The sequence below is a fragment of the Cibotium barometz genome, chromosome 46, assembly GCF_041138505.1.
Source record: "Cibotium barometz isolate CiBa-2024 chromosome 46, ASM4113850v1, whole genome shotgun sequence".
NCBI lineage: Eukaryota > Viridiplantae > Streptophyta > Polypodiopsida > Cyatheales > Cibotiaceae > Cibotium > Cibotium barometz.
Genome location: NC_141091.1, coordinates 40,243,966 through 40,264,727, shown reverse-complemented (window position 1 = coordinate 40,264,727; position 20,762 = coordinate 40,243,966). Strand labels below are relative to the sequence as shown.

At 42.1% G+C, this 20,762-nt stretch overlaps 1 protein-coding gene across 2 annotated transcripts; it reads right to left on the bottom strand.

Annotated features, from left to right (window-relative positions):
- Window positions 1–14,257: 14,257 nt before the first annotated feature.
- LOC147612215 (uncharacterized) lies at window positions 14,258–18,003 on the bottom strand. Of its 2 annotated transcripts, XM_086784103.1 has the most exons (3): window positions 15,328–17,993; window positions 14,897–15,203; window positions 14,258–14,395 (listed from the first exon to the last, which is right to left on the bottom strand). In XM_086784103.1, the coding sequence occupies exons 1-3, from the start codon at window positions 17,981–17,983 to the stop codon at window positions 14,329–14,331; spliced, it is 3,030 nt and encodes a 1,009-aa protein (XP_086640229.1). In that variant the 5' UTR covers window positions 17,984–17,993; the 3' UTR covers window positions 14,258–14,328. The 2 variants fall into 2 exon arrangements, with proteins under 2 accessions (XP_086640229.1, XP_086640228.1); XM_086784102.1 differs by lacking the exon at window positions 14,258–14,395 and having other exon boundaries at window positions 14,731–15,203; window positions 15,328–18,003.
- Between the last annotated feature and the right edge of the window lie 2,759 nt (window positions 18,004–20,762).

Genomic DNA, 20,762 nt, shown 5'->3' with positions numbered 1-20,762 from the left:
TCCATATTGCCTTTCCAAGGCAATGGAATCAAAGTTAGATCGTCAACTCCAAGAATTGTTGCAATATGGCTTCATCTACCCCAACGTGTCACCATTTGCAGCACGGATCCTATTTATTGTTGAAAATACAAGTGAATAGGGTGTGTGCAGGAACAAGCCCTTGGATAGAGGCTGTAAAAGAAGATGAGTAAATGTGAAAGAACCTGTGAAAAGGTGAGAAGAATCTACTGGGAGTGAATAAAGGGTAGCATGAGAAGATCTAGGAAGTGTGGAGATATTCTGGGAAGTGTGGAGTTATTCTGGGAGATATTCTGGGAAAAGTGAAGAGGTGGAGAGAATCAGGGAAAAGAGGTGGAGTGAATCATGGAGAAATCAATGGGATTTGATGCTTGATGTAAACTCTATAAATTGAGGCATAGCCCTAATGAGAATTTGCTGGTTTTTGAGTATCCATGCCTACATTAATCTATTTGTTAATTACCCACTAATTACATCTTAATTATTTGCTAATCACCTTGTTAATGATATTGATTATAGTGTTTGATCCACCATAGCTCACCATAATACTCAAATTTCAACATGGTATTAGAGCCATGCTAATTTGTGAGCCCATTATCTTGCTAATTATTTTGCTAATTAGCATTAGTAAAAAATTATAATTTTTCCTCTTTTTTCAACTCACCTCTATACCCCCAGCCAGTGGAGGAGCTCCCTCTCCTTGCACACATAAAATTAGGCCAAACCCTTCTAGCACATGATAGGTATCTCATAACTCTTCAAGCTCATCCAAACAACATAGCAAACCGCCGTTGGATGAAGGAGAAATCGCTGTTTTAGCAGGCTACGTTTTTCAGCAGAAGATCTCAGATCTACACTCACTCAGGGTGAATCACTCTAATTCTTCTTATCCCAAGGTGTTTTCAAGCATGCTCTACAAGCTGGTGAAGACAGAATTCAGTTTCATCAAGTCTACAGTGAGATCCAAGCTCTTCATCAAATCTACAGATGACTTTGGTAAAATAGAGATTAAGCTTTCAATATTTGGTCAAATCTTGTGTTTCTTGGCTTAATCCTCTACTAGACGCATTGCTATTGATGGCTTTGAAAGCATTTGAGCTCATTTGAAGTCTAAGGCACCAGAGCTGGACTCCCCGCATACTCTGTTTTCTGCACACAAAACAGTGGATTAATTTGTTAATCAGTGATTAATCAGTGCTAAGCACTATATTTTGGTGCAATTGAGGGTTCAAATTAACCATTAGGTATCTGATACAGATCCCTATAACTTCATATTACAATTCGGATTTGGTTTGATACTCCAACCATCCCGTACAAATTGGTTACCCTTGATTTAATGTAATTTCTGGTAAAATTGTGCTGACAAAATTGTGATAATCATCATTTTGTATTTAACCCTTGGTTAATGCCTATAAATCTCACTCAAATTCAAGATTATTCACAGCCAGAGTTGCATTTGGAATGTGCATGAGAATGAATGCTATATGCATTATGTATTGGGCACATTGCATCAGTGTAAAATTGGGAACAGACACTGCCCTTGTCCAGAATAAGGCAAGAGGTAAGACCTCCCACATAAATTTGGGTTTGCATTGTATAATGACACAAGATAAACATCAAAATCCCAAAAGATTTATCAGCAAAACATTCAAACATGTTGCTCACATGGAGCAAAAAGACCTGATGGACAAGCTCATGGCCCCAGCCATGAAAGAAGAAGAACATCTCCTTCCAAGAAGAGGATCCACACCAAGAAGATCTAGAAGAAAAGCTGAAGGAAGACATGGACACGAGAAGAGAAGCTGCCCCAAGAAGACTAAAAGAAGAGAAAGACATGGACGCATGGAGAGAAGTTGCCATGACAAGACAACTGAAGACAAGAGAAGATGTGAGGCTCCAAAGAGTGAGGAGCCATGTGAAAATCTCTGAGAGAGAGAGAGAGAGAGAGAGAGAGAGAGAGAGAGAGAGAGAGAGAGACCCCACAACCCAATGTAACCTGCCCCAACAAAGTAAAACCACCTCTAAGCCACCGATGATGTAGGCCACGTGGTAGAGAGATGTATGTGTGAGCACTTTAGTCAAGGTCGCGGGCAACTATAGTAAGCCTTGGACACATAGAGAGAGAGTGTGTCAAGGACTATGAGTTTAGGGACTCGAGGCACTACTCACAGGCTATCAAGTAAGAGAGAAACTTGATATAGGGTCCAGGTGTGCTAAGATAACTTGAGGGGAGGTGTAGGCACTGGTCGCGGACTATCAAGTAAGGGGCAAAGTTGGTCTAGGGTCTAGGTGTACTAGGAGTATTCACTTGAGGGGAAGTGTTGAAAATACAAGTGAATAGGGTGTGTGCGGGAACAAGCCCTTGGATAGAGGCTGTAAAAGAAGATGAGTAAATGTGAAAGAACTTGTGAAAAGGTGAGAGGAATCTACTGGGAGAGAATAAAGGGTAGCATGAGAAGATTTAGGAAGTGTGGAGATATTCTGGGAAGTGTGGAGTTATTCTGGGAGATATTTTGGGAAAAGTGAAGAGATGGAGTGAATCATGGAGAAATCAATGAGATTTGATGCTTGATGTAAACTCTATAAATTGAGGCATAGCCCTAATGAGAATTTGCTGGTTTTTGAGTATCCATGCCTACATTAATCTATTTGTTAATTACCCACTAATTACGTCTTAATTATTTACTAATCACCTTGTTAATGATGTTGATTCTAGTGTTTGATCCACCATAGCTCATCATAATACTCAAATTTCAACATTTATCAAGAGGAACAATGGGTCTTCTCATTTGTGTGTTGATTATGTGCACTCAATAAGCTGACTATCAAGAGTAGATTACCAATGCCTCAAATAGATTATATTCTTGAGAGGGTAAATGGGGCTAAGGTGTTCTCGAAACTCGATTTGAAGAGTGGGTACCACCGGGTGAGGATTGTTGAGGGGAACATCCCCAAGATCCCCAAGACAAATGGGCCCACTATGAATTTGTGACGAATGCCCCAGAGCCAAATTCACCTGCATGATGATGCGTGTGTTCCGGGAATTGATTAGAAAGTGTGTTCATATTTCTAGATGACATACTAGTTTTTTCAGCTTACGATTGAGCAACATGACATTGATGTGGAGAAATTCTTGAAGTTGCTGGAAAGCAATGAGCTCTACATCAATGAGAAGAAGTCATAATTTTATTTGTTCGAGGTTCATTACCTTGGATATATAATTAGTGCAGAAGGCATTTGACTTGATCCGCCCAAGCTGGACAAGATTGTCAATTGGAAAAGTACCACAGACTGCTTATGCCATAAGATCCACTATGGGTATATGCCAGGCATACTCCACCCACATGGATAAGTTTTTTGACCTCTGAGCGGATCTCACCGATTTGCTAAAGGGCGTCAAGACAAGAAGGCAATGGATTTGAATGAGTCCATGATCGTTTGAGGCATTCAAGAACCTCAAGGTAGCTTTGTCAAAGGTGCCTTGTCTAGAACTTGCCTCGTGGGACGAGCCATTCCAAGTGATCACCGATGCGAGTAACATCGCAATCAGAGGAGTATTACAAAACAGATTGGGTAAGAAGCATTATTGGCACATGTGACAGTATTCCCATTAGGTACAGCCTCAAGACAAGTGAACATTTCACGATGCGAGGTAATGTGCTTTGTAGCACCACTGTCAAAATACCATACATGAGAGTCAACAGAAACTGCCAAACATGCATCATGTACAGATGGATCATACTGGCAATACACGCTAGACGCCCATTCTGTATCCTGCACAACATTTGCAGAATCTGCATTTGTAGAAGCATCCGCTATTGTGGCTACATTTGACTCTTTCTTCTTTGCCTCTTTAGCCTTTAGCTTAGGGCAATTCTTAATGACATGATCAGTTGCCTTAAAATAGTTGCACCTCATTTTTTTCTTGCCTTTATCAAGAGCCTTCTCAGATTTATTGTTGCTACCTGTGGAAGAAGAAGAAGTTGCAGACCTACTAATAGGAGAAGAAACAGTGGAAGGGGCTGCTTACCACTTCTTCTCTGTTGGGCAGCAACAAATGCCTGATCAACTGCATGCTGCCTAGCCCTCTTTTGCCTGGGACTACACTTCTTGCAAGAGCTTGTTGACTAAAGTATCATACTTTTGACAACATCTGGTCTGTCCTCAGTAACAAGTCTCCACGTGGAAGCAAAAGTCTGATATGCCTCAGGTAAAGTATCAAGAACAGTCTGCACAAGAGAACGATCAGGAATAATCTCACCTGTAGAAATCAACTGTTCCTTGAGATCTTTAATCTCAGCAAGAAAAACATTCATGTCATCATCTTCTTGCATAATCTTCGATTCTAGCTCTTTACGCAGGTAAGAGATTTTTGCCTCGTTACGACCTGCATACAAACCAGCTAGAATATCCCAACCCTGTTTTGCTATTTTAGCTGAACGAATATGTGGGGTGATGTTACGTTTGACAGAAAGTGCAATCAAGGCATGAGCCTGTGCATCTTTACCATCCCAATGAGCTTGTTCAGCAGTGTGGGTAAAAGAGCAACAACAGTAGAGCTGCTAGAACCTGCAACATCCTCAACAGATCCTACATCCACAGAACCTGGACGCACATCCATACCCTGCACAATGTTCCACACTCCTTTTACAACCAAAACATGCTGCATCATGTATGCCCAAAGTGGGTAGTTGCTGTCTCCATCCAATTTATCATCAGCAGATAACATGCGAAATACATCATTACTGTTATCAGCCATGGCCACTGACTGAAACTGATGCAAAAGCTACCTGTAATGAAGCAAGGACTGAACAGAAAACAACTCGTGCTATGTAGCACGGTCCACAATAATAGAATACGTATGCCTGTTTTGCAGAAAACTGTATTGTCGAAATTTCTGCACAAAATGACGAAAACACCTGTGCAGAACTTGAAATGCAAAAACGAAGCCCGAAACGACCTCAGATGCAATTTCTGAGAATGCGAAGCCCTAGGCGCTTATTTGTAGAGTATAGGGACTAGCAATCGGAGAACATGAGTCGAAGGGTGTTGGCGGTGTAGCCCTGGGAGCCGATGCCTGCTCTGATACCAATTGTTGGAATTAGGGTTGCAGGAAAGCACACAAAGCTTGTAGAAGAAGAAGCAAGAATGCACACAACACAAAGTGTATTAGATTGTGTCAATGTACAAAGATAAGTTAGCCCTAGAATGATGGGCGTATATACAAGCCGGGGGAAAAAACCTCCTAAAGAGGGGAAAAGTGCCCCGGCGGTCCTAAGTGTATTCACACACATCACTACCTATATATATGGCAACAACCTTTGGGAGTTTTCGACGGAATCCTTGGAATAGATTGGCTCCACAAAAATCAAGCTGACATTCACTGTCATAATGGAACCATTTCCTTCCGTGACCTTCACGGAAACAAAGTTCAAGGAACCAGTATTTTAGGATCCCCAAGGCTGCAATTAGTAAAAGCTTCTAAGTTACTAAAAGGACTTAGAAAGAAGCAACTCATTTATGTTGTCAAAATGAATCCAATAAACACAAAGTTAAAGACTAAAGAACCAGAATGGTTAAGTGAATATGATGATTTATTCCCAGCAGAGCTAACTGAGATGCCTCTAATTTGGGAAGTAGATCATGTGATAGAATTGACCCCCGGAGCTCAGCCAGTAGCCCAATGCACGTATAGGATGCCAGTCCCTGAAGCCATTGAACTCAAGGAATAGCTAAGGTAGCTGTTAGAACAAGGGTTTGTAAGACCCAGTGTTTCACCTTGGAGAGCGCCAGTTCTCTTTCAGAAAAAGAAAGATGGAATGCTAAGACTCTATGTGGACTACACAGGTCTCAACAATCAGCTACTACTGACAATTGTCAGCTACTACTGACAATTAAGAATAAGTATCATGTCCCCAGAATTGATGAGCTTTTGGACAAGCTAAGTGGAGCCCAGATCTTCACAAAGATAGATCTCAAATCAAGGTATTATCAAATCAAGATTAATGAGCAAGATATCCCGAAGACAGTGCATTATGAATTCACTATCATGCCGTTTGGATGCCGTTTGGATTGACAAATGCCCCAGCTACATTCAATCGCCTAATGCAGGACATCCTCAGAGAATACTTGGATGATTTTGTTCTTGTTTTCTTTGATGATATTCTGATTTACTCAAAGAATGCAGCTGACCATGAAGCTCATGTCCAAAAAGTTCTTGAGAATGTAAGGAAGCACCAACTCTTTGCAAAAAAGAGCAAAGCACTTTCTCTTCCGACCATGTTGAATACTTGGGCTTTCTGGTATCCAAAGATAGAATTTCTCCAGATTTCGCAAAAGTCCAAGCAGTCATAGATCGGCCTGAACCAAAGACAGTGAAAGAAGTCAGAGCATTCTTGGGATTGACTGGTTGGTATAGAATTTTCATACCAAAGTATGCTCTCATAGCTTCCCCCCTAACTAATCTTCTCAAGAAGAATACCCCGTTTCAATGGTCTGCCAGGTGCTAGAGCACTTTTGATAAGCTGAAGACCACCTTGGTAACCAATCCTGTTCTGAAATTGCCAAATTTCTCTCTACCCTTTGAGGTAGTATAACTGATGCCAATGGTTTTGCCCTGGGAGGTGCACTCATGCAGGAAGGTCATGCAGTGGCCTATGAATCCCAAAAACTCAGAACGCATAAGAGGAATTATGCTGTCCACCACGACCTGGAGCTACTTCCAGTAGTATATGCCTTGAAGTTGTGGAGACATTACCTACTGGGTCAAAGATTCACTTTGATGACAGATCATCAGAGCTTAAAGTGGATCTTCACTCAGAAGGATCTCAACATGCACCAAAGAAGGTGGATGCAGACCTTGCAGGAATTTGATTTTGAAATCAAGTACCGCCCAGGCAAAGAAAATGTGGTAGCAGATGCCCTCAGCAGAAAAGCCTCCTTGCTTGCATTTACTGTAGTGTCAAATCCTTTGATTATTGAAGCAAGAGATAAGATCATGCAGGATAGATTCTTTGGCCCTATTGCTACCCTACTTATGCAGGAAAGCAAAACTCCACGAGTTGAACCGAGTTCAAGGATACAGCCTGGATGATGGAATTATGTACTATAATCGCAAGCTATGCATTCCCAATGATGAGGGGACTAAGGGTCAAATTCTGAATGAAGCCCATGACAGCCTTATTGCAGGACATCCAGGTTTCATCAAGACCTACATGTCTGTAAAGAAAGTTTTTTTTGGCCTGGTCTAAAAAAGGATGTACTTAATCATGTACATCAATGTCTGACATGTCAGAAAGTCAAAGCCAAGAGAGTAAAAATGCCTGGGAAGTTACATCCATTAGACATCCCCCAGATGAAATGGGAATGTATCAGTATGGATTTTATATTACAGGATTACCTTCAGTGCAATCAGGTTACAACTCCATCTTCGTGGTAGTTGACAGACCAACCAAAGTTGCCCATCTGATTCCAGTAAAAGAGAAACCTACACTGCAGTGGATGTGGCTAGAGTGTTCCTCAAAGAAATCTTCAAATTGCATGGCCTACCCAGAAGAATAGTAAGTGATCGAGATCCCAAATTCACGTCAAGATTTTGGACTGCATTTTTTGAAGCAGTAGGAACTTTCTTGGATCTCAACACATCTTACCACCCCGAGACCGACGGTCAAACAGAAAGGGTAAACCAAGTAATCGAAGATATACTTCGGTCATGCTGTGGTGGCAGGGAACCCAAGAAGTGGCTAAGCTATTTGCACCTAGTCGAGTTTGCCTACAATGCTTCTTATCCCTTTCAAAGCTGTGTATGGACAAGATTGCTTAACTCCATTAACTTGGTCCGACCCATTGATTAGGGTCAAGATATCTAGACAGATGCTTGATGACATGGAGCAGCACATGCACTCAATTCGCAAAGATGTAAAAGCTGCCCACAAGGATAGACAGAAGCAGTATGCAGATAAGAAGAGGACAAACAGAAAATTCGAAGAAGCAGATATGGTCTTCATTCGAGTACGTCCCAAAAGGAGTTCTCTATCTCTTGTAAAGTACAAAAAGTTATCCCCCAGGTATTGTGGGTCGTATGTGATTACAAAGAAAGTAGGTGACTTAGCCTACGAGCTTCTTCTGCCTCCTCATCTCAAAGTACATAATGTTTTTCATGTCAGCCTTCTTAAAAAGTATGCACCAAGCCTGAATCATGTGCTTGATGATGAAATCTTAACTTCTTCAACCCAAGGGCAGATGGAACTCCAACCTGAAGAAATCCTTCATGTTCAAGAGAAGGTTCTCAGGAACAGAATTCTGAGGGAATTATTGGTCAAATAGAAGTTCTATCCTTTTGAAGATGCAGAGAAAGAAGCCGAACTGTTACGGGATTACCCCCAGTTTGCGAGATGAGGACATCTCACGTTTTTCAAGTGGGAGAGAATGTGAGATTCCTCCCCAGCCCTCAAGATGTCCAGCATCTTCCCTTGTAATCAATCCCCTTTTCAGAATAATAAAAGATCTTGTTCCTCCCCAGCCCTCAAGATGTCCAGCATCTTCCCTTGTAATCAATCCCCTTTTCATAATAATAAAAGATCTTGTTTCTACCTATTTTGGCTTAGAGAGAGAGAGAAAATATTCTAAAGAGAGATTATTCAGTTTTTAGATATTTTTGGATAGAAAAATATCTCTTCTTATTAAAATAAATTCTCCCAAAACAGAAGTTCAAAAAGAATTTCAGAAGGTGCATTATATTCAAAAGGCCTTATCCTAAGGGTCCAAATTTTTTGAAAATTTTAGATTGAGGTTCCTATGGACCAATACGATTAATCCAAATGTAGGGAGGAGATAAATTGAAAAATAAAAGAAAAACCCCCCAAAAATGAGTTAATGTTTACATAAGATGAAGAGTGGACTAATGACCAAGGAAAATAGTTAAAAAATTTGATTTTTGACACCTCAAGATAGGGATTTCTCCTCATGAAGTAGGCGCCTTTTTCTCATCATTGCTTTTCAATTTTAAACCATTAAAACTAGATATTTCATCTCTCCTCTCTCCTAATTCAAAACTGGATCCAAAAAGTGAACTAAACACTGACCCAAAAATGATCCAAAATTGACCAAACTGATCTGAAAAATTCTAGAATCAGTTTGCTTGGTTAAAGGCTCATCTTTTCCTATAAATAGAAGCCTCCCTCTTTGTAGAAGCTTAATAGTGTTTTTTGCACTGTTACTATACTCCTCCCAAAGCCAAAAACATTGAATTCATTGATAATTCACTTGTTTTTTACTATTTCCTTTACAAAGAATTGGTGACTCTTGATCCAAGCAAGAGTAGAACCCTCAATCCCTCAAGCCAAAGGAAAGCTCAAAAAACTCCATGTAAGTTAGAATTTCTACTTTTTTTAATTCTATTCTATGGTTTTTTGATTTCTTGCTTCTTTTAAATTGAAATTGTATGTTATGCCTTGATGGAAAGGCTTCCCCCTTCTCTTCATTGTGAATTCAGTCCTTCTTTATCCAAGATGTGTAATCAAATAAATAGAGTTAAACTTTTCATATTGTTTACTCTTAAAAAAATGAGAATTGATTAGATTAGAGTGTTAAATTCATCTTGGTGTGAATTATAAGTAGATTTAGAATGTAAAAATTGAAAAATGGTCAGCCATATAAAGGAGGTTATGGTAAAATTTTCTTAAATTTTGTGGAAATAAGTTTTATCTTTATGTTATTCAAAAAGAGTAATCCCCTCCGTTTGTGTATTCTAAAAGTGTGATTTTCATTAGATTTAAATTCTATGCATAGAAAGATGCATATTGGATATTTTTTTATTATAAAAATGTGATTTTCATTAGATTTAAATTCTATGCATAGAAAGATGCATATTGGATATTTTTTTATTATAAAAGTATGATTTTCATTAGATTTAAATTCTATGCATAGAAAGATGCATATTGGTTATTTTTTTAATTATAAAAGTGTGATTTTCATTAGATTTAAATTCTATGCATAGAAAGATGCATATTGGATATTTTTTTATTATAAAAGTGTGATTTTGATTAGATTTAAATTCTATGCATAGAAAGATGCATATTGGATTTTCATTAGATTTAAATTCTATGCATAGAAAGATGCATATTGGACATTTTTTATTATAAAAGTGTGATTTTCATTAGATTTAAATTCTATGCATAGAAAGATGCATATTGGATGTTTTTTTATTATAAAAGTGTGATTTTCATTAGATTTAAATTCTATGCATAGAAAGATGCATATTGGATATTTTTTTATTATAAAAGTGTGATTGTCATTAGATTTAAATTCTATGCATAGAAAGATGCATATTGGATATTTTTTTATTATAAAAGTGTTATTTTCATTAGACTTAATTTCTATGCATAGAAAGATGCATATTGAAAATATTTTTTTTATTATAAAAGTGTCTCTCACCAATATTGATTTTATGCATAAAGTGATGCATAAAAGAAATTTTTTAATTATAAAAGTATTACTTTCATCAACATTAATTTTTATGCATAAAGTGATGCATAAAAGAATTTTTTTAATTATAAAAGTGTTACTTGCATCAAAATTGATTTTTATACATAAAATGATGCATAAAAGATTTTTTTTATTATAAAAGTGTCTTTCACCAAAATTGATTTTTATGTATAAAGTGATGCATAAAAGTTTTTTTATTATAAAAGTGTTAATTTCATCAAAATTGATTTTTATGCATAAAATGATGTAGAAAAGAATTTTTTTATTATAAAAGTGTTACTTTTATCAAAATTGATTTTATGCATAAATTGATGCATAAATGATTTTTTTATCAAAATTAGAGTTCTCCTTAATTCTATGTTTAATTTCTATGAATAATTGCTAAATGAATAAGTAAATAATCTGTGAGGAAAAAATTTATCGTTTCATATTCACTCGGATGGTAATGAGAAAATTCATCGTTTCATATTCACTCGGATGGTAATGAGAAAATTCAGAAAATCTATCGAAGTCAGAAATTCAGATAAATGATTAATTTATTCCTCATAGGAATTCGTGATTAGTTTAGAAATAAGTTAAATGAATATTCAATGAATGAAATTCAAAAAAATTAGTAATTGAAATATCACCCTTTCGAGAAAGGTAGTTCAAGAACAACCTTACCAGACTCAAACCCAGAATCAGACTTAGACCAAGACCAACCTCTTCGTCAGTTTCAAGGAAAGACAATGTGACCAGTTCAGGAAATTACACTCAAATCACCCAACCACCGAATCTAAAACTAAGTTGAGACCCTTTGATTTTGATCTGAGGATCAAGGTTACAGAATTCGAAGAATTTTGTTTGGAATTCAGACCTGGATCAGAAAGTCTTGGGATACGGATTTAAGATATACTCATTGTATTCAAAAGAAAATCAAAACTGAAAACTTGCATAGAAACCCTGTTTTCTTAAAGGACTGTCTTATGCCAGAATGCTGGAGAGAGCATTTGGTATATGTGTTTTTCTAAGGGAAGTTCGGTTGCAACAGCTGTGCTGGCCGTGGGGAGTGTTCAAAGGACAGCTCATGCGGCAAAAACCTACCCATGTCTTGACCAACCTTGGTATGGTGAAAAATGGTGTGCTTCCGGTATGATGGGCGAGGGCCGATGAAGCGGTCCCTGAGTGAAGTGCCAGGACACCTAAGGAGGATCCTGGAGGGTTTTGACTAGACGATGCACGGGCTTGCAGTGCTTAGGACACCCATGCATATGTCGTGGAAAATATTGTATGATGGACCAATGTTTATTGTAATCTGTTAACTGGATCTCGTTGCTGACCAGCTAGTCTCAACAGAGAGTCCAGAGTGATACTGTTTTTTTTGTGAGAAACAAGGATTGGATGGAAATTTTGAGTTATGACATCTGTAACCAATAATTGTCAATGGATTGTTTTATAAGTTAAAGTTTAAAGAGGAGTGTGTGCACATTTGTATTCTAAAGCAAAAGTTAAGAAAGGCATTCAATTATGGGTGGGTGAGTACTTGTCTGGTTCTACTAATTTCAGTGGTTGGGTGGTGGCCGGATAGGCCAGAATCAGTAGAGTTTTAATAATAAAATTGATTAATAGGAATACGCTTAGAACTCGAGTAGTTACATAAAAGCCTGAAGACTTCTCTAATGAATAGATCAACAGCTGTGCTTGATTCAATTAGGAAAAAATCGTTGATTCCTTCAAGTTAAGTCTGTAAGAGTTTCCCTTCTATCTGGTTTAATCAGATGAAGGTTAGTTCAGTATCTTGATCTCGTTTTAGAAAAATTCGTTAAGAAAATAAAAATGGTAGAATCGTCCCCGTATTTCGGGCATGGGAAATTTTCCCGGTTTTGGTTTTTGGAATGACCACCAGCTTAGTCTCGTGCCCGGACATTCGAGGGCGAGGCCCCGAGTGGGAAACCCTGCCCCGCGCAAGAGGGAGCTGCTTCCGCTATGCCAGCAATCGGGAATCCGGTGCGCAGAGGGGCAGTGGGACCTCACAAGTGCTTATGCCTAATGGTGGAACATTAGAAGAAGTGTAGGCATAAATCCAAGCTATTAGAGAAAAGGATGAAAAGACTTTACAATTGGCACAACAACGATTACCAACCCTAATAACTCACTATGCCCAAAACTAGTCCCAAGCCAGGACTACAAAAGTAGTGCCTGATAGTCTCGACACATAAAATAACATGTACGTTAAGGAAAGATCTACGCTTAAAAATCTTGGATCAACATCTTCTCATCACAGATGATTGGGAGTATGATGCATCAATAGACACCCTTGTGGATTTCGGTACAGGCCAAGATTATGGCATTAGTCTGGGAAGGGATTATCAAGTCAATATCTGGGCCACAATAGAGAGGAGGAATGACCGTAGGGCATCTACGGATGATGATTGCAATATAAGATCATTGAACATGAAAGGATCCAAAGACTTACGGTGTAAGTCATGGAATCCAAAGCAAGAATTCCCACAATGAACAAAATGGTAACACCTCTTGTGAGCCTAGAGTATCCTACTTTTATAGTATCACTCGACTATACCATGGACCAACTTACATGTTCTAGACCACAAGAAGGCAATGCAAGGACTAAAGAGCATACTAGAATGATCTTCACATTTTTAGATGCTAGAGATGTCCCCACTTAGGACACTATTAGTACATTGCCTCACCCTAGTGGTAGGCACCACAACACCAACTATGGCACCTATGGACTAACACATTATTACCTTTGAGCCACTTGCCCATGGTTACTATGATAGTCACCATCACTTTACACACAGAACTAGTATTGTCATTACAAGGGGAATGACATCTCATTCTAGTGAACCCATGACACACCCCTTCCCTAGAGTGAGTGTGCTACCAACTCTTGCAAGACTGACTACACTTAATGCCCACATGACTCAAGCACCTATTGGGGTGCGAGTAGGACGCATGTCTTATGTTACACATCCACCCCCATCTAGATTTAGACCAATGCATTCTCATGCAATGCCACATGTTGCACCTACACTTTCTCCTATCATTGATGCTATTATGCCAGCACTCGTGCTACCCAAAGACCTAGTTGATATTGTATAGGCCCTAACAAGAGAGATAGTAGAGAGCATAGTGCGTGTTGTGAGAGATGGTGGTAGATATAGACATGGAAAGGCTACCCAAAAAACCAAGCTAACTTATATATTAATTATATATGGTGATCTTAGGAGACATTTAGAGGTATTTGATCAAGTGTGTGAGGCGCTAGGAGAACATAATGTGGTTTCCAAGACTAATGCCTTTAGTCTACATTAGATGGAACTAGGAGAACATAATGTGGTTTCCAAGACTAATGCCTTTAGTCTACATTAGATGGTAAGGGATTGGTATGGAACTCTCAAGGTCGAGGAATGCTTGAACTTCATCACTCTTAAGAGACTGTTCTTGAAGCAATTTATGCGTGAAGCATTGGATGAAAAGTAACAACAAATGCCATCCAACTAGAAGATAATGTGATGGTCAAGGGAGCTAAAACATCATATTTTAAATTTGTTGCTTTTGCAGTCACGGGACATAGCACTTCGACACTCAAACTAGAAGATAATGTGATGGTCAAGGGAGCTAAAACATCATTTTAGGCCCTCATAAATTATGTTCCTAAATAGCCAATATAGACAAACCCCATTCCTTGACTAAACCCCAAAAAGTAACACTCTTCTTTTTATCCTTGATCCCCTTAACGCTCCACATACAACCATTAACTCTGACAGACGAGCTCATGATAATGTAGTTTCAGGCACCATCTACCACACACTGCCACGTAGCTCACTTGAAGAGCCCTTCTTTTGATATTTTGCGCGCGGCTTCTGTAAGCATGTGGACCGCTTCCTGGAGGCAGAGGTTCTGTGCGACGTACAGCGGGCGCCGCGTTTTGTCCGGGCCCACGGCACTAGAGTGGCAAGAGGAGGAGAGTTTGGGGTCCAGGACTCTTTCGACACATTGCATCCGTCTGGTCACCCACTTCACGATGTGTTCCGGGCCAGACTCGGGAGTCGGCTCCTCCCCCGGATCCCAATTCTGGACCATGCTCGATCAGCGGCGGCTTCCCCGTCCCCAGCTCTAGCAGCACAACGCCGAAGCTATAGGAGGGTTTGCATGGTCAGCAGAGCTATAGCGTCAGACAACTACGCAATTCAGGTTGCTGTTTTGGATGATCATAAGGACTTTGTTGTAAATTCAGTTCTGAGTTAATATATATATTTAATATTGGTTTTAACAAAAAAGATTTGCACCACACACTGCAGTACCTCACTTGAAGAACCCTTCTCTTGATATTTTGGGGAAAATTGACTTGGCTTCTGTAAGCATGTGGACCACTTCCTGCATGTTTGGGCGCCGGCGAGGCAGAGTTTCTGTGCACTGGAGCGCGACGTACAGCAGGTGCACCATTTTGTCCAGGCCCAAAGAACTAGAGTGGCAGGAGGAGCAGAGTTTGGGGTCCAAGACTCTTTCGTCACATTGCATCCGTCTGTGCACCCACTTCACGATGTGTTCCGGGCCAAACTCGGCGCCTCCTCCGGATCCCAATTCTGGGTCATGCTCGATCAGCACCGGCTTCCCCGTCACCAGCTCTAGCAGCACAACGCCGAAGCTGTACACGTCGCTTTTCACTGTCACCCGTCGGATGGTGTTGCAATACTCTGCCCACATTACATAAAACTGTTAATCCTCTTATAGAATAAGCATTAACTATGAGGGTTGGCATGGTCAGCAGAGCAATAGCTGCGCCACACAACTATGCAATTCTCATGCAGCGGACCTCACCTGGGGCGATGTATCCAGGCGTACCCACTACATTTGTAGTGAACGGCGCCCGCAAATTATTGAGAACCCGGGCAACTCCGAAATCAGCCACATGAGGCCGGTAATCAGAGTCCAAGAGTATGTTGTCAGATTTGAAATCTCTGTGGACAATAGGGGGGTTGCAGTCATGATGGAGATACGCCAAGCCACGTGCTGCCCCAACTGCTATGTCGTACCTCCTTGCCGAATCAAGCACGCCGGAAGCTGACTTCTCTCCACACAGTGCAGCCTTCAAGCTGCCGTTCTCCATATAGTCGTACACCAGCAGGCTGGTGTCGGAGTTGTTGGAGTAGCAGCACAGCAGCTTCACAATGTTGTTGTGCCTTGCCCTTGGAAGAATTTCTATTTCTGCCTCGAATCCACGGCCACGAGTTGCTTCTCCACAAGCGCCATTTTGGAGATTATGATTAAAGCAGCGGAGGTGTTTTACAGCCACAGTCTGGCCATTGCTCAGCGTTGCTTTGTAAACACTTCCAGAGCCTCCGGTCCCTACGAGATAACCTTTACCTTGTAGAGGAGTCCATTCCATGATCTCCCGTGGCTGGAAGTCGAGCTTTTGGAAGGATATCCACAATGGTTCACATATAGTTTTGGCAGCAGTAATGTATGGCCTAGAACAGAGCCTACGGAACAATATCGAGGCGAAGACAAGCAAAAGAAATGATGCAGCCAACATTGATGTTACAACAATCACCATTAAATAATGATTCGGCCTCGGATTTGAGCATGGCTTCACTCCGGGCAAGTTAATTAGGGCTGCACTGCACAAGTCCGGATTCCCCTCAAAACCAGTTGAATTAAGCCCCTGACCAAGCAGGAGGCCGTCCGGGATGGGCCCTTGCAGATTGTTTTGAGAGACATTAAAGACACTGACCCTGAGATTCCCTAAAGATGGAGAAATTGACCCACTCAAATGGTTCATGGATAAATCGAGAGAATTGAGGCTTAGCAGGCGACCTAGAGTGGATGGGATGGGGCCAATGAGTTGATTATGTGAGAGATTAAGGTTAGAGAGTCGGGTGCAATTGCCCAGCTCGGGTGGTATATCTCCTGTAAATGCATTGCTCTGGAGCTGGAGGTCACTCAGCAAGAGCAGAGTTCCAATGGAGGAAGGGATGTTTCCAGTGAGTTCATTGCCATTGGCTATTAACTGGGAGAGGCTCCGAAGGTTTTGAATTTGAACCGGCAGGCTACCGGTGAAGGCATTGTTCTGCAGGTAGAGAGAGGAGAGGTTAGTCGAAGCCGTGCGCCCAATGGTGGATAGGATGTTGCCTTGCAGGAGGTTATTGGCGAGATCCAGAATGTTAAGAGCGGGTAAGTCCCACACGCTTGGCGGGACGGTGCCGGTGAGACGGTTGAAGCCTAGGCGGAGGCGTACCAGAGAGTGGCAGCCTCCATAAGCAGCAGGAATGGTCCCTTCAAAGCTGTTGTGTAGGGTGCTTATGTACTGCAGAGCGCCCTTACTGCAAAGATGTGGCGGCAGCGCTCCGCTGAAATTGTTATCCGTGAGGTCGAAATTCTTGAGGCTAGAGTAGCTGCCGAACTCTGCCGGAAACTCTCCCGTGAAGGAGGTGCCCGGGATTGTCAAGTCTTCCAATGGAAGCTGGCCGAACCCTGACGGCAAATTGCCCGTGAGGCGGTGATTGTAGGACAGCTTCAAGATGCTGAGGCTCCTGAGTGAGGAGAAACTGGATGGCAAGGAGCCGGAGAGATGATTGCTGGACAAGTCCAGCGTTGTAAGAGCAGAGAGCATTCCGATGTCGCCCGGGATGGGCCCGACCAAGGAGTTGCTCCAGAGCTCCAGTGCCACCAGGCCGCGGAAGTTTGTGATGTAGTCTGGAATCCGCCCTGTGAGGTTGTTGAGGGCGAAGTCCAGGGTTTGGAGATCAGTGAGGCGGGAGAGAGTGGGCGGGATGTCACCCATCAGGCCGCAGGCAGTCAGCCAGAGGTATGTCAGGCGCGTCAAGTTGCCGAGCTCGTGAGGTAGGGGACCAGGTGTGAAAGAGTTCCAGGCCAGGCCAAGATACTCTAGCTGCCAGAGCTGTCCCAGGAAGGGAGGGACACAAGGGCCGACGTTGAGAAGGTTGCCATTAAGGGCCAGCGTCCGCAGGCTGGGCAGCCTGCTGAAGCTCTCCGGTATGGCGCCCGTGAAGTTGTTATTGGACAAATCAAGGACTTGCAAGTTGAGCAGGCGGTCGATGCGCTGCGGGAGGGCGCCTATGATCATGTTGCTGGAGAGGTTGAGGGTGGTGAGGTTGGTGCAAGAGTCGAGCAGCGCTTCGGGAAAAGAGCCCCCGAAGTTGTTGTAGTAGAAATCAACGGAGAGGAGGGTAGAAATGCCGCACATGAGTGTGGGCACTGGCCCGCTCAGCTGGAAGGATGGGAAACTCAGTGCAGTGACTAATGAGCCCCCAGAGGGATGGTCACAGACGACCCCTTTCCAGCCGCAGGGAGAGTCGGAGGAAGCCGACCAGTTATTTAGGGCATGCTTAGGATCTCCCAAAGCTTGCTTCATGGCTAGGAGAATGTGGCCATCATGTGAAAGGGGTTGGCCAATGGGTAGTTGCAACCAAAACAGCGGAACTACAGGTAGCAGTAAGGTGATCAAGGTCGCCATAGCTCAACCTTCTCGACTCCTAGTAAGAGTCGGCGGGCCTCAATTTAATGCACACCTGGTCAATAGGATCAACGACTTTAGTCAATAGAATTCAATCGGGTACTGTCGGCTGTGTTCTAAAAAAAAAAGTATTTTTCCAAAAAGTGAAAAACAAAGCTTTATCTAAAAATTGTGAAATTATTTATAAAGAAAAATTTTGAAATTTGAAGGTTTTTGTTCTTTAACTTCTAAAAATTTGGAGGTATTTGTACTTTCAAGTTTTATATTTGAAAGTATTTTTCAAAATATGTAGGTGCAAACTACACTAAACTTGAGTTTTTTTCGAACACTAGACGAGGGTAGGCTTAGGCTTAATTTTTGAACGTTTTTTGGTATTTTGGATGTAAAAGACTTGCAAAAAAAATTCTCTACCATCATAAATTATCATGGGATGGGTATCGAGCGGGTTCAAGCGAGCGGGGTTTGGAGCGATTTTTTTTTAACACCACTCTCTCTCTCTCTATGCCCATGTCTTCTCTTTCTTCTCCCCTCCTCCCTACTCCTAGCCCAGCCCAGCCCACATCCTCCCCCCACCTCCCCAGCTCAACCCAACCACTCCCCCTCCCCCCCCCCCCCCTCATACTCTCTCTCCCCCTCCAACCCACTGCAACAACCAACACGCTCTCCCTCCACACACTCTATCTCTCTTCACGCTATCTCTCGCCCTCCAACCCCCTTTAACCAATACTCTCCCTCTACACACTCTATCTCTCTCTCTCCCCCTCCAACCCACTGTAAAAAACATGCTCTCCCTCTACACAATCTATCTCTCTCCCACTCTTTGTCTTCCTCCTTCAACATGCACCCTCATGCTCTCTCCACCTCTGTCTATCCCTCTCCCTCTCTCTCTCATTGCCACCATACGCTCTCTCTCTCCCCATTCCCGCCCTACCTCTCTCCCTTTCTCTCTTTCTCCCTCTACACATTCTATCTCTCTCCCTCTCTTCCTCATCCTCCTTTAACACGCACCCTCATGCTCTCTCCACCTCTGTCTCCCCCTCTCCCTCTCTCTCTTATTGCCACGATACGCTCTCTCCCCCCTGTCTAGCCCTCTCCCTCTCTCTCTCTCTCTCTTCATGGCCTTCTTTCCTTCTCTCCCCTCTCTCTTTCTCCCTCTACACACTCTATCTCTCTCCCTCTCTTTGTCATCCTACATCAACACGCTCTCTCCACCTCTGTCTATCCCTCTCCCTCCCTCTGTCTCTTTCACCCTCTACACACTCTATCTTGCTTCCTTCTTCAACACACATCCTCATGCTCTCTCCACCTCTGTCTATCCCTATACCTGTGTCTGTCATTGTGCCACTATATGCTCTCTCCCCTTGTCTAGCCCTCTCCCTCTCTCTCCACCTCTGTCTATCCCTATACCTGTGTCTCTCATTGTGCCACTATATGCTCTCTCCCCTTGTCTAGCCCTCTCCCTCTCTCTCTTTCTCCTTCTCTCACTCTCCCTCTACACACACACTCTCTCTCTCTCTACACTCTATGTCCCTCTCCCTCTACACACACCCTCTCTCTATTTCTCTTCGTCCTTCAACAAGGTCTAATTAACAAATAAAGTAAAGGAACTAGGTTTTGACTTTTGGTCTATAGAAACTCGTGTCACCAAACAAGAAAGATGTTCACACGAAGCGGTTGGGTAGGAAAACATCGATGGAACGTCCCTTGCATCTTCTCGATCTTCCCCGAGAGTGAGAACCTAATTTAACACTATCTCCATTGGTAGGACCACTATGTATGACACTAACTAGTAAGTGATCACTATGGCGGTCACTATTTAACACTATGTATGGCGCTAAGTAGTATGGCTTTACTATGATTGTTACTAGTTAGCAATGTGTATAGCACTAAATAGTTTGTCATTCCTATCCTAACCCCACTAGTTAGCACCGTGTTTAATACTAACTAGCATGGGATCATTGTGTTAGTGTGACTAGTTAGCACTCTATGCTAGTAGCTTATATGTCATTACTATCTCTATTTGACTAGTTAATACTGTGTTTGGCACTAACTAGTATGGGATCATTGACTTTGACACAAAAACTAACTAGTATGGGATCATTGACTAGTATGGGATCATTGACTTTGACACAAAAACTAACTAGTATGGGATCATTGACTTTGACACAAATACTGTGTTTGGCACTAACTAGTATGGGATCATTGACTTTGACACAAAAACTAGCATGGGATCACATAGCGAGTCACTAGTTAGCACTATAGATATGCCGTTTGCTGCGAGCAGGAGGATGTCAAGATGTAGAAAGAGATCGATTGAAGGAGGAGTGAGTGTGCCTCCAAGACCTATGCGAGAGAGGTGGAGTGCGGTGTGTTTGAAGACATAGAGAAGACCGTTGATCAAAGGAAATTGTGCCATCATAATCAAAGCAAGAGAGAGATGCGAGTGAAGGCTTCATTTCTAGCGCGCAGCTGCAGACCCTACGGAAGCCCCATTGGCACCAGGTTGCAGCTAGGCCTGTCCAAGAGCAGTGCGTGAGGTGCGAGGAGGTGCTAGAGCCTACGCAGTGGCCCAAGAAGTGCTCCCAGGCTACCTTCAAAGAGACGAGAGACTCTTGTTCTCTGCGATGGCAAGGCGTTTCCATGGCTACTTGAGTAGAGGAAAATCCATAGCAACGACAGAACAAAAGCAAGAATGATAAGAGTGCAGACATGGGAGGCAGAGCTGCGTAAAGCACAAGAAGTGAAGTGGGTGTCACTCTTTTTCTGGACAAGAAAGGGG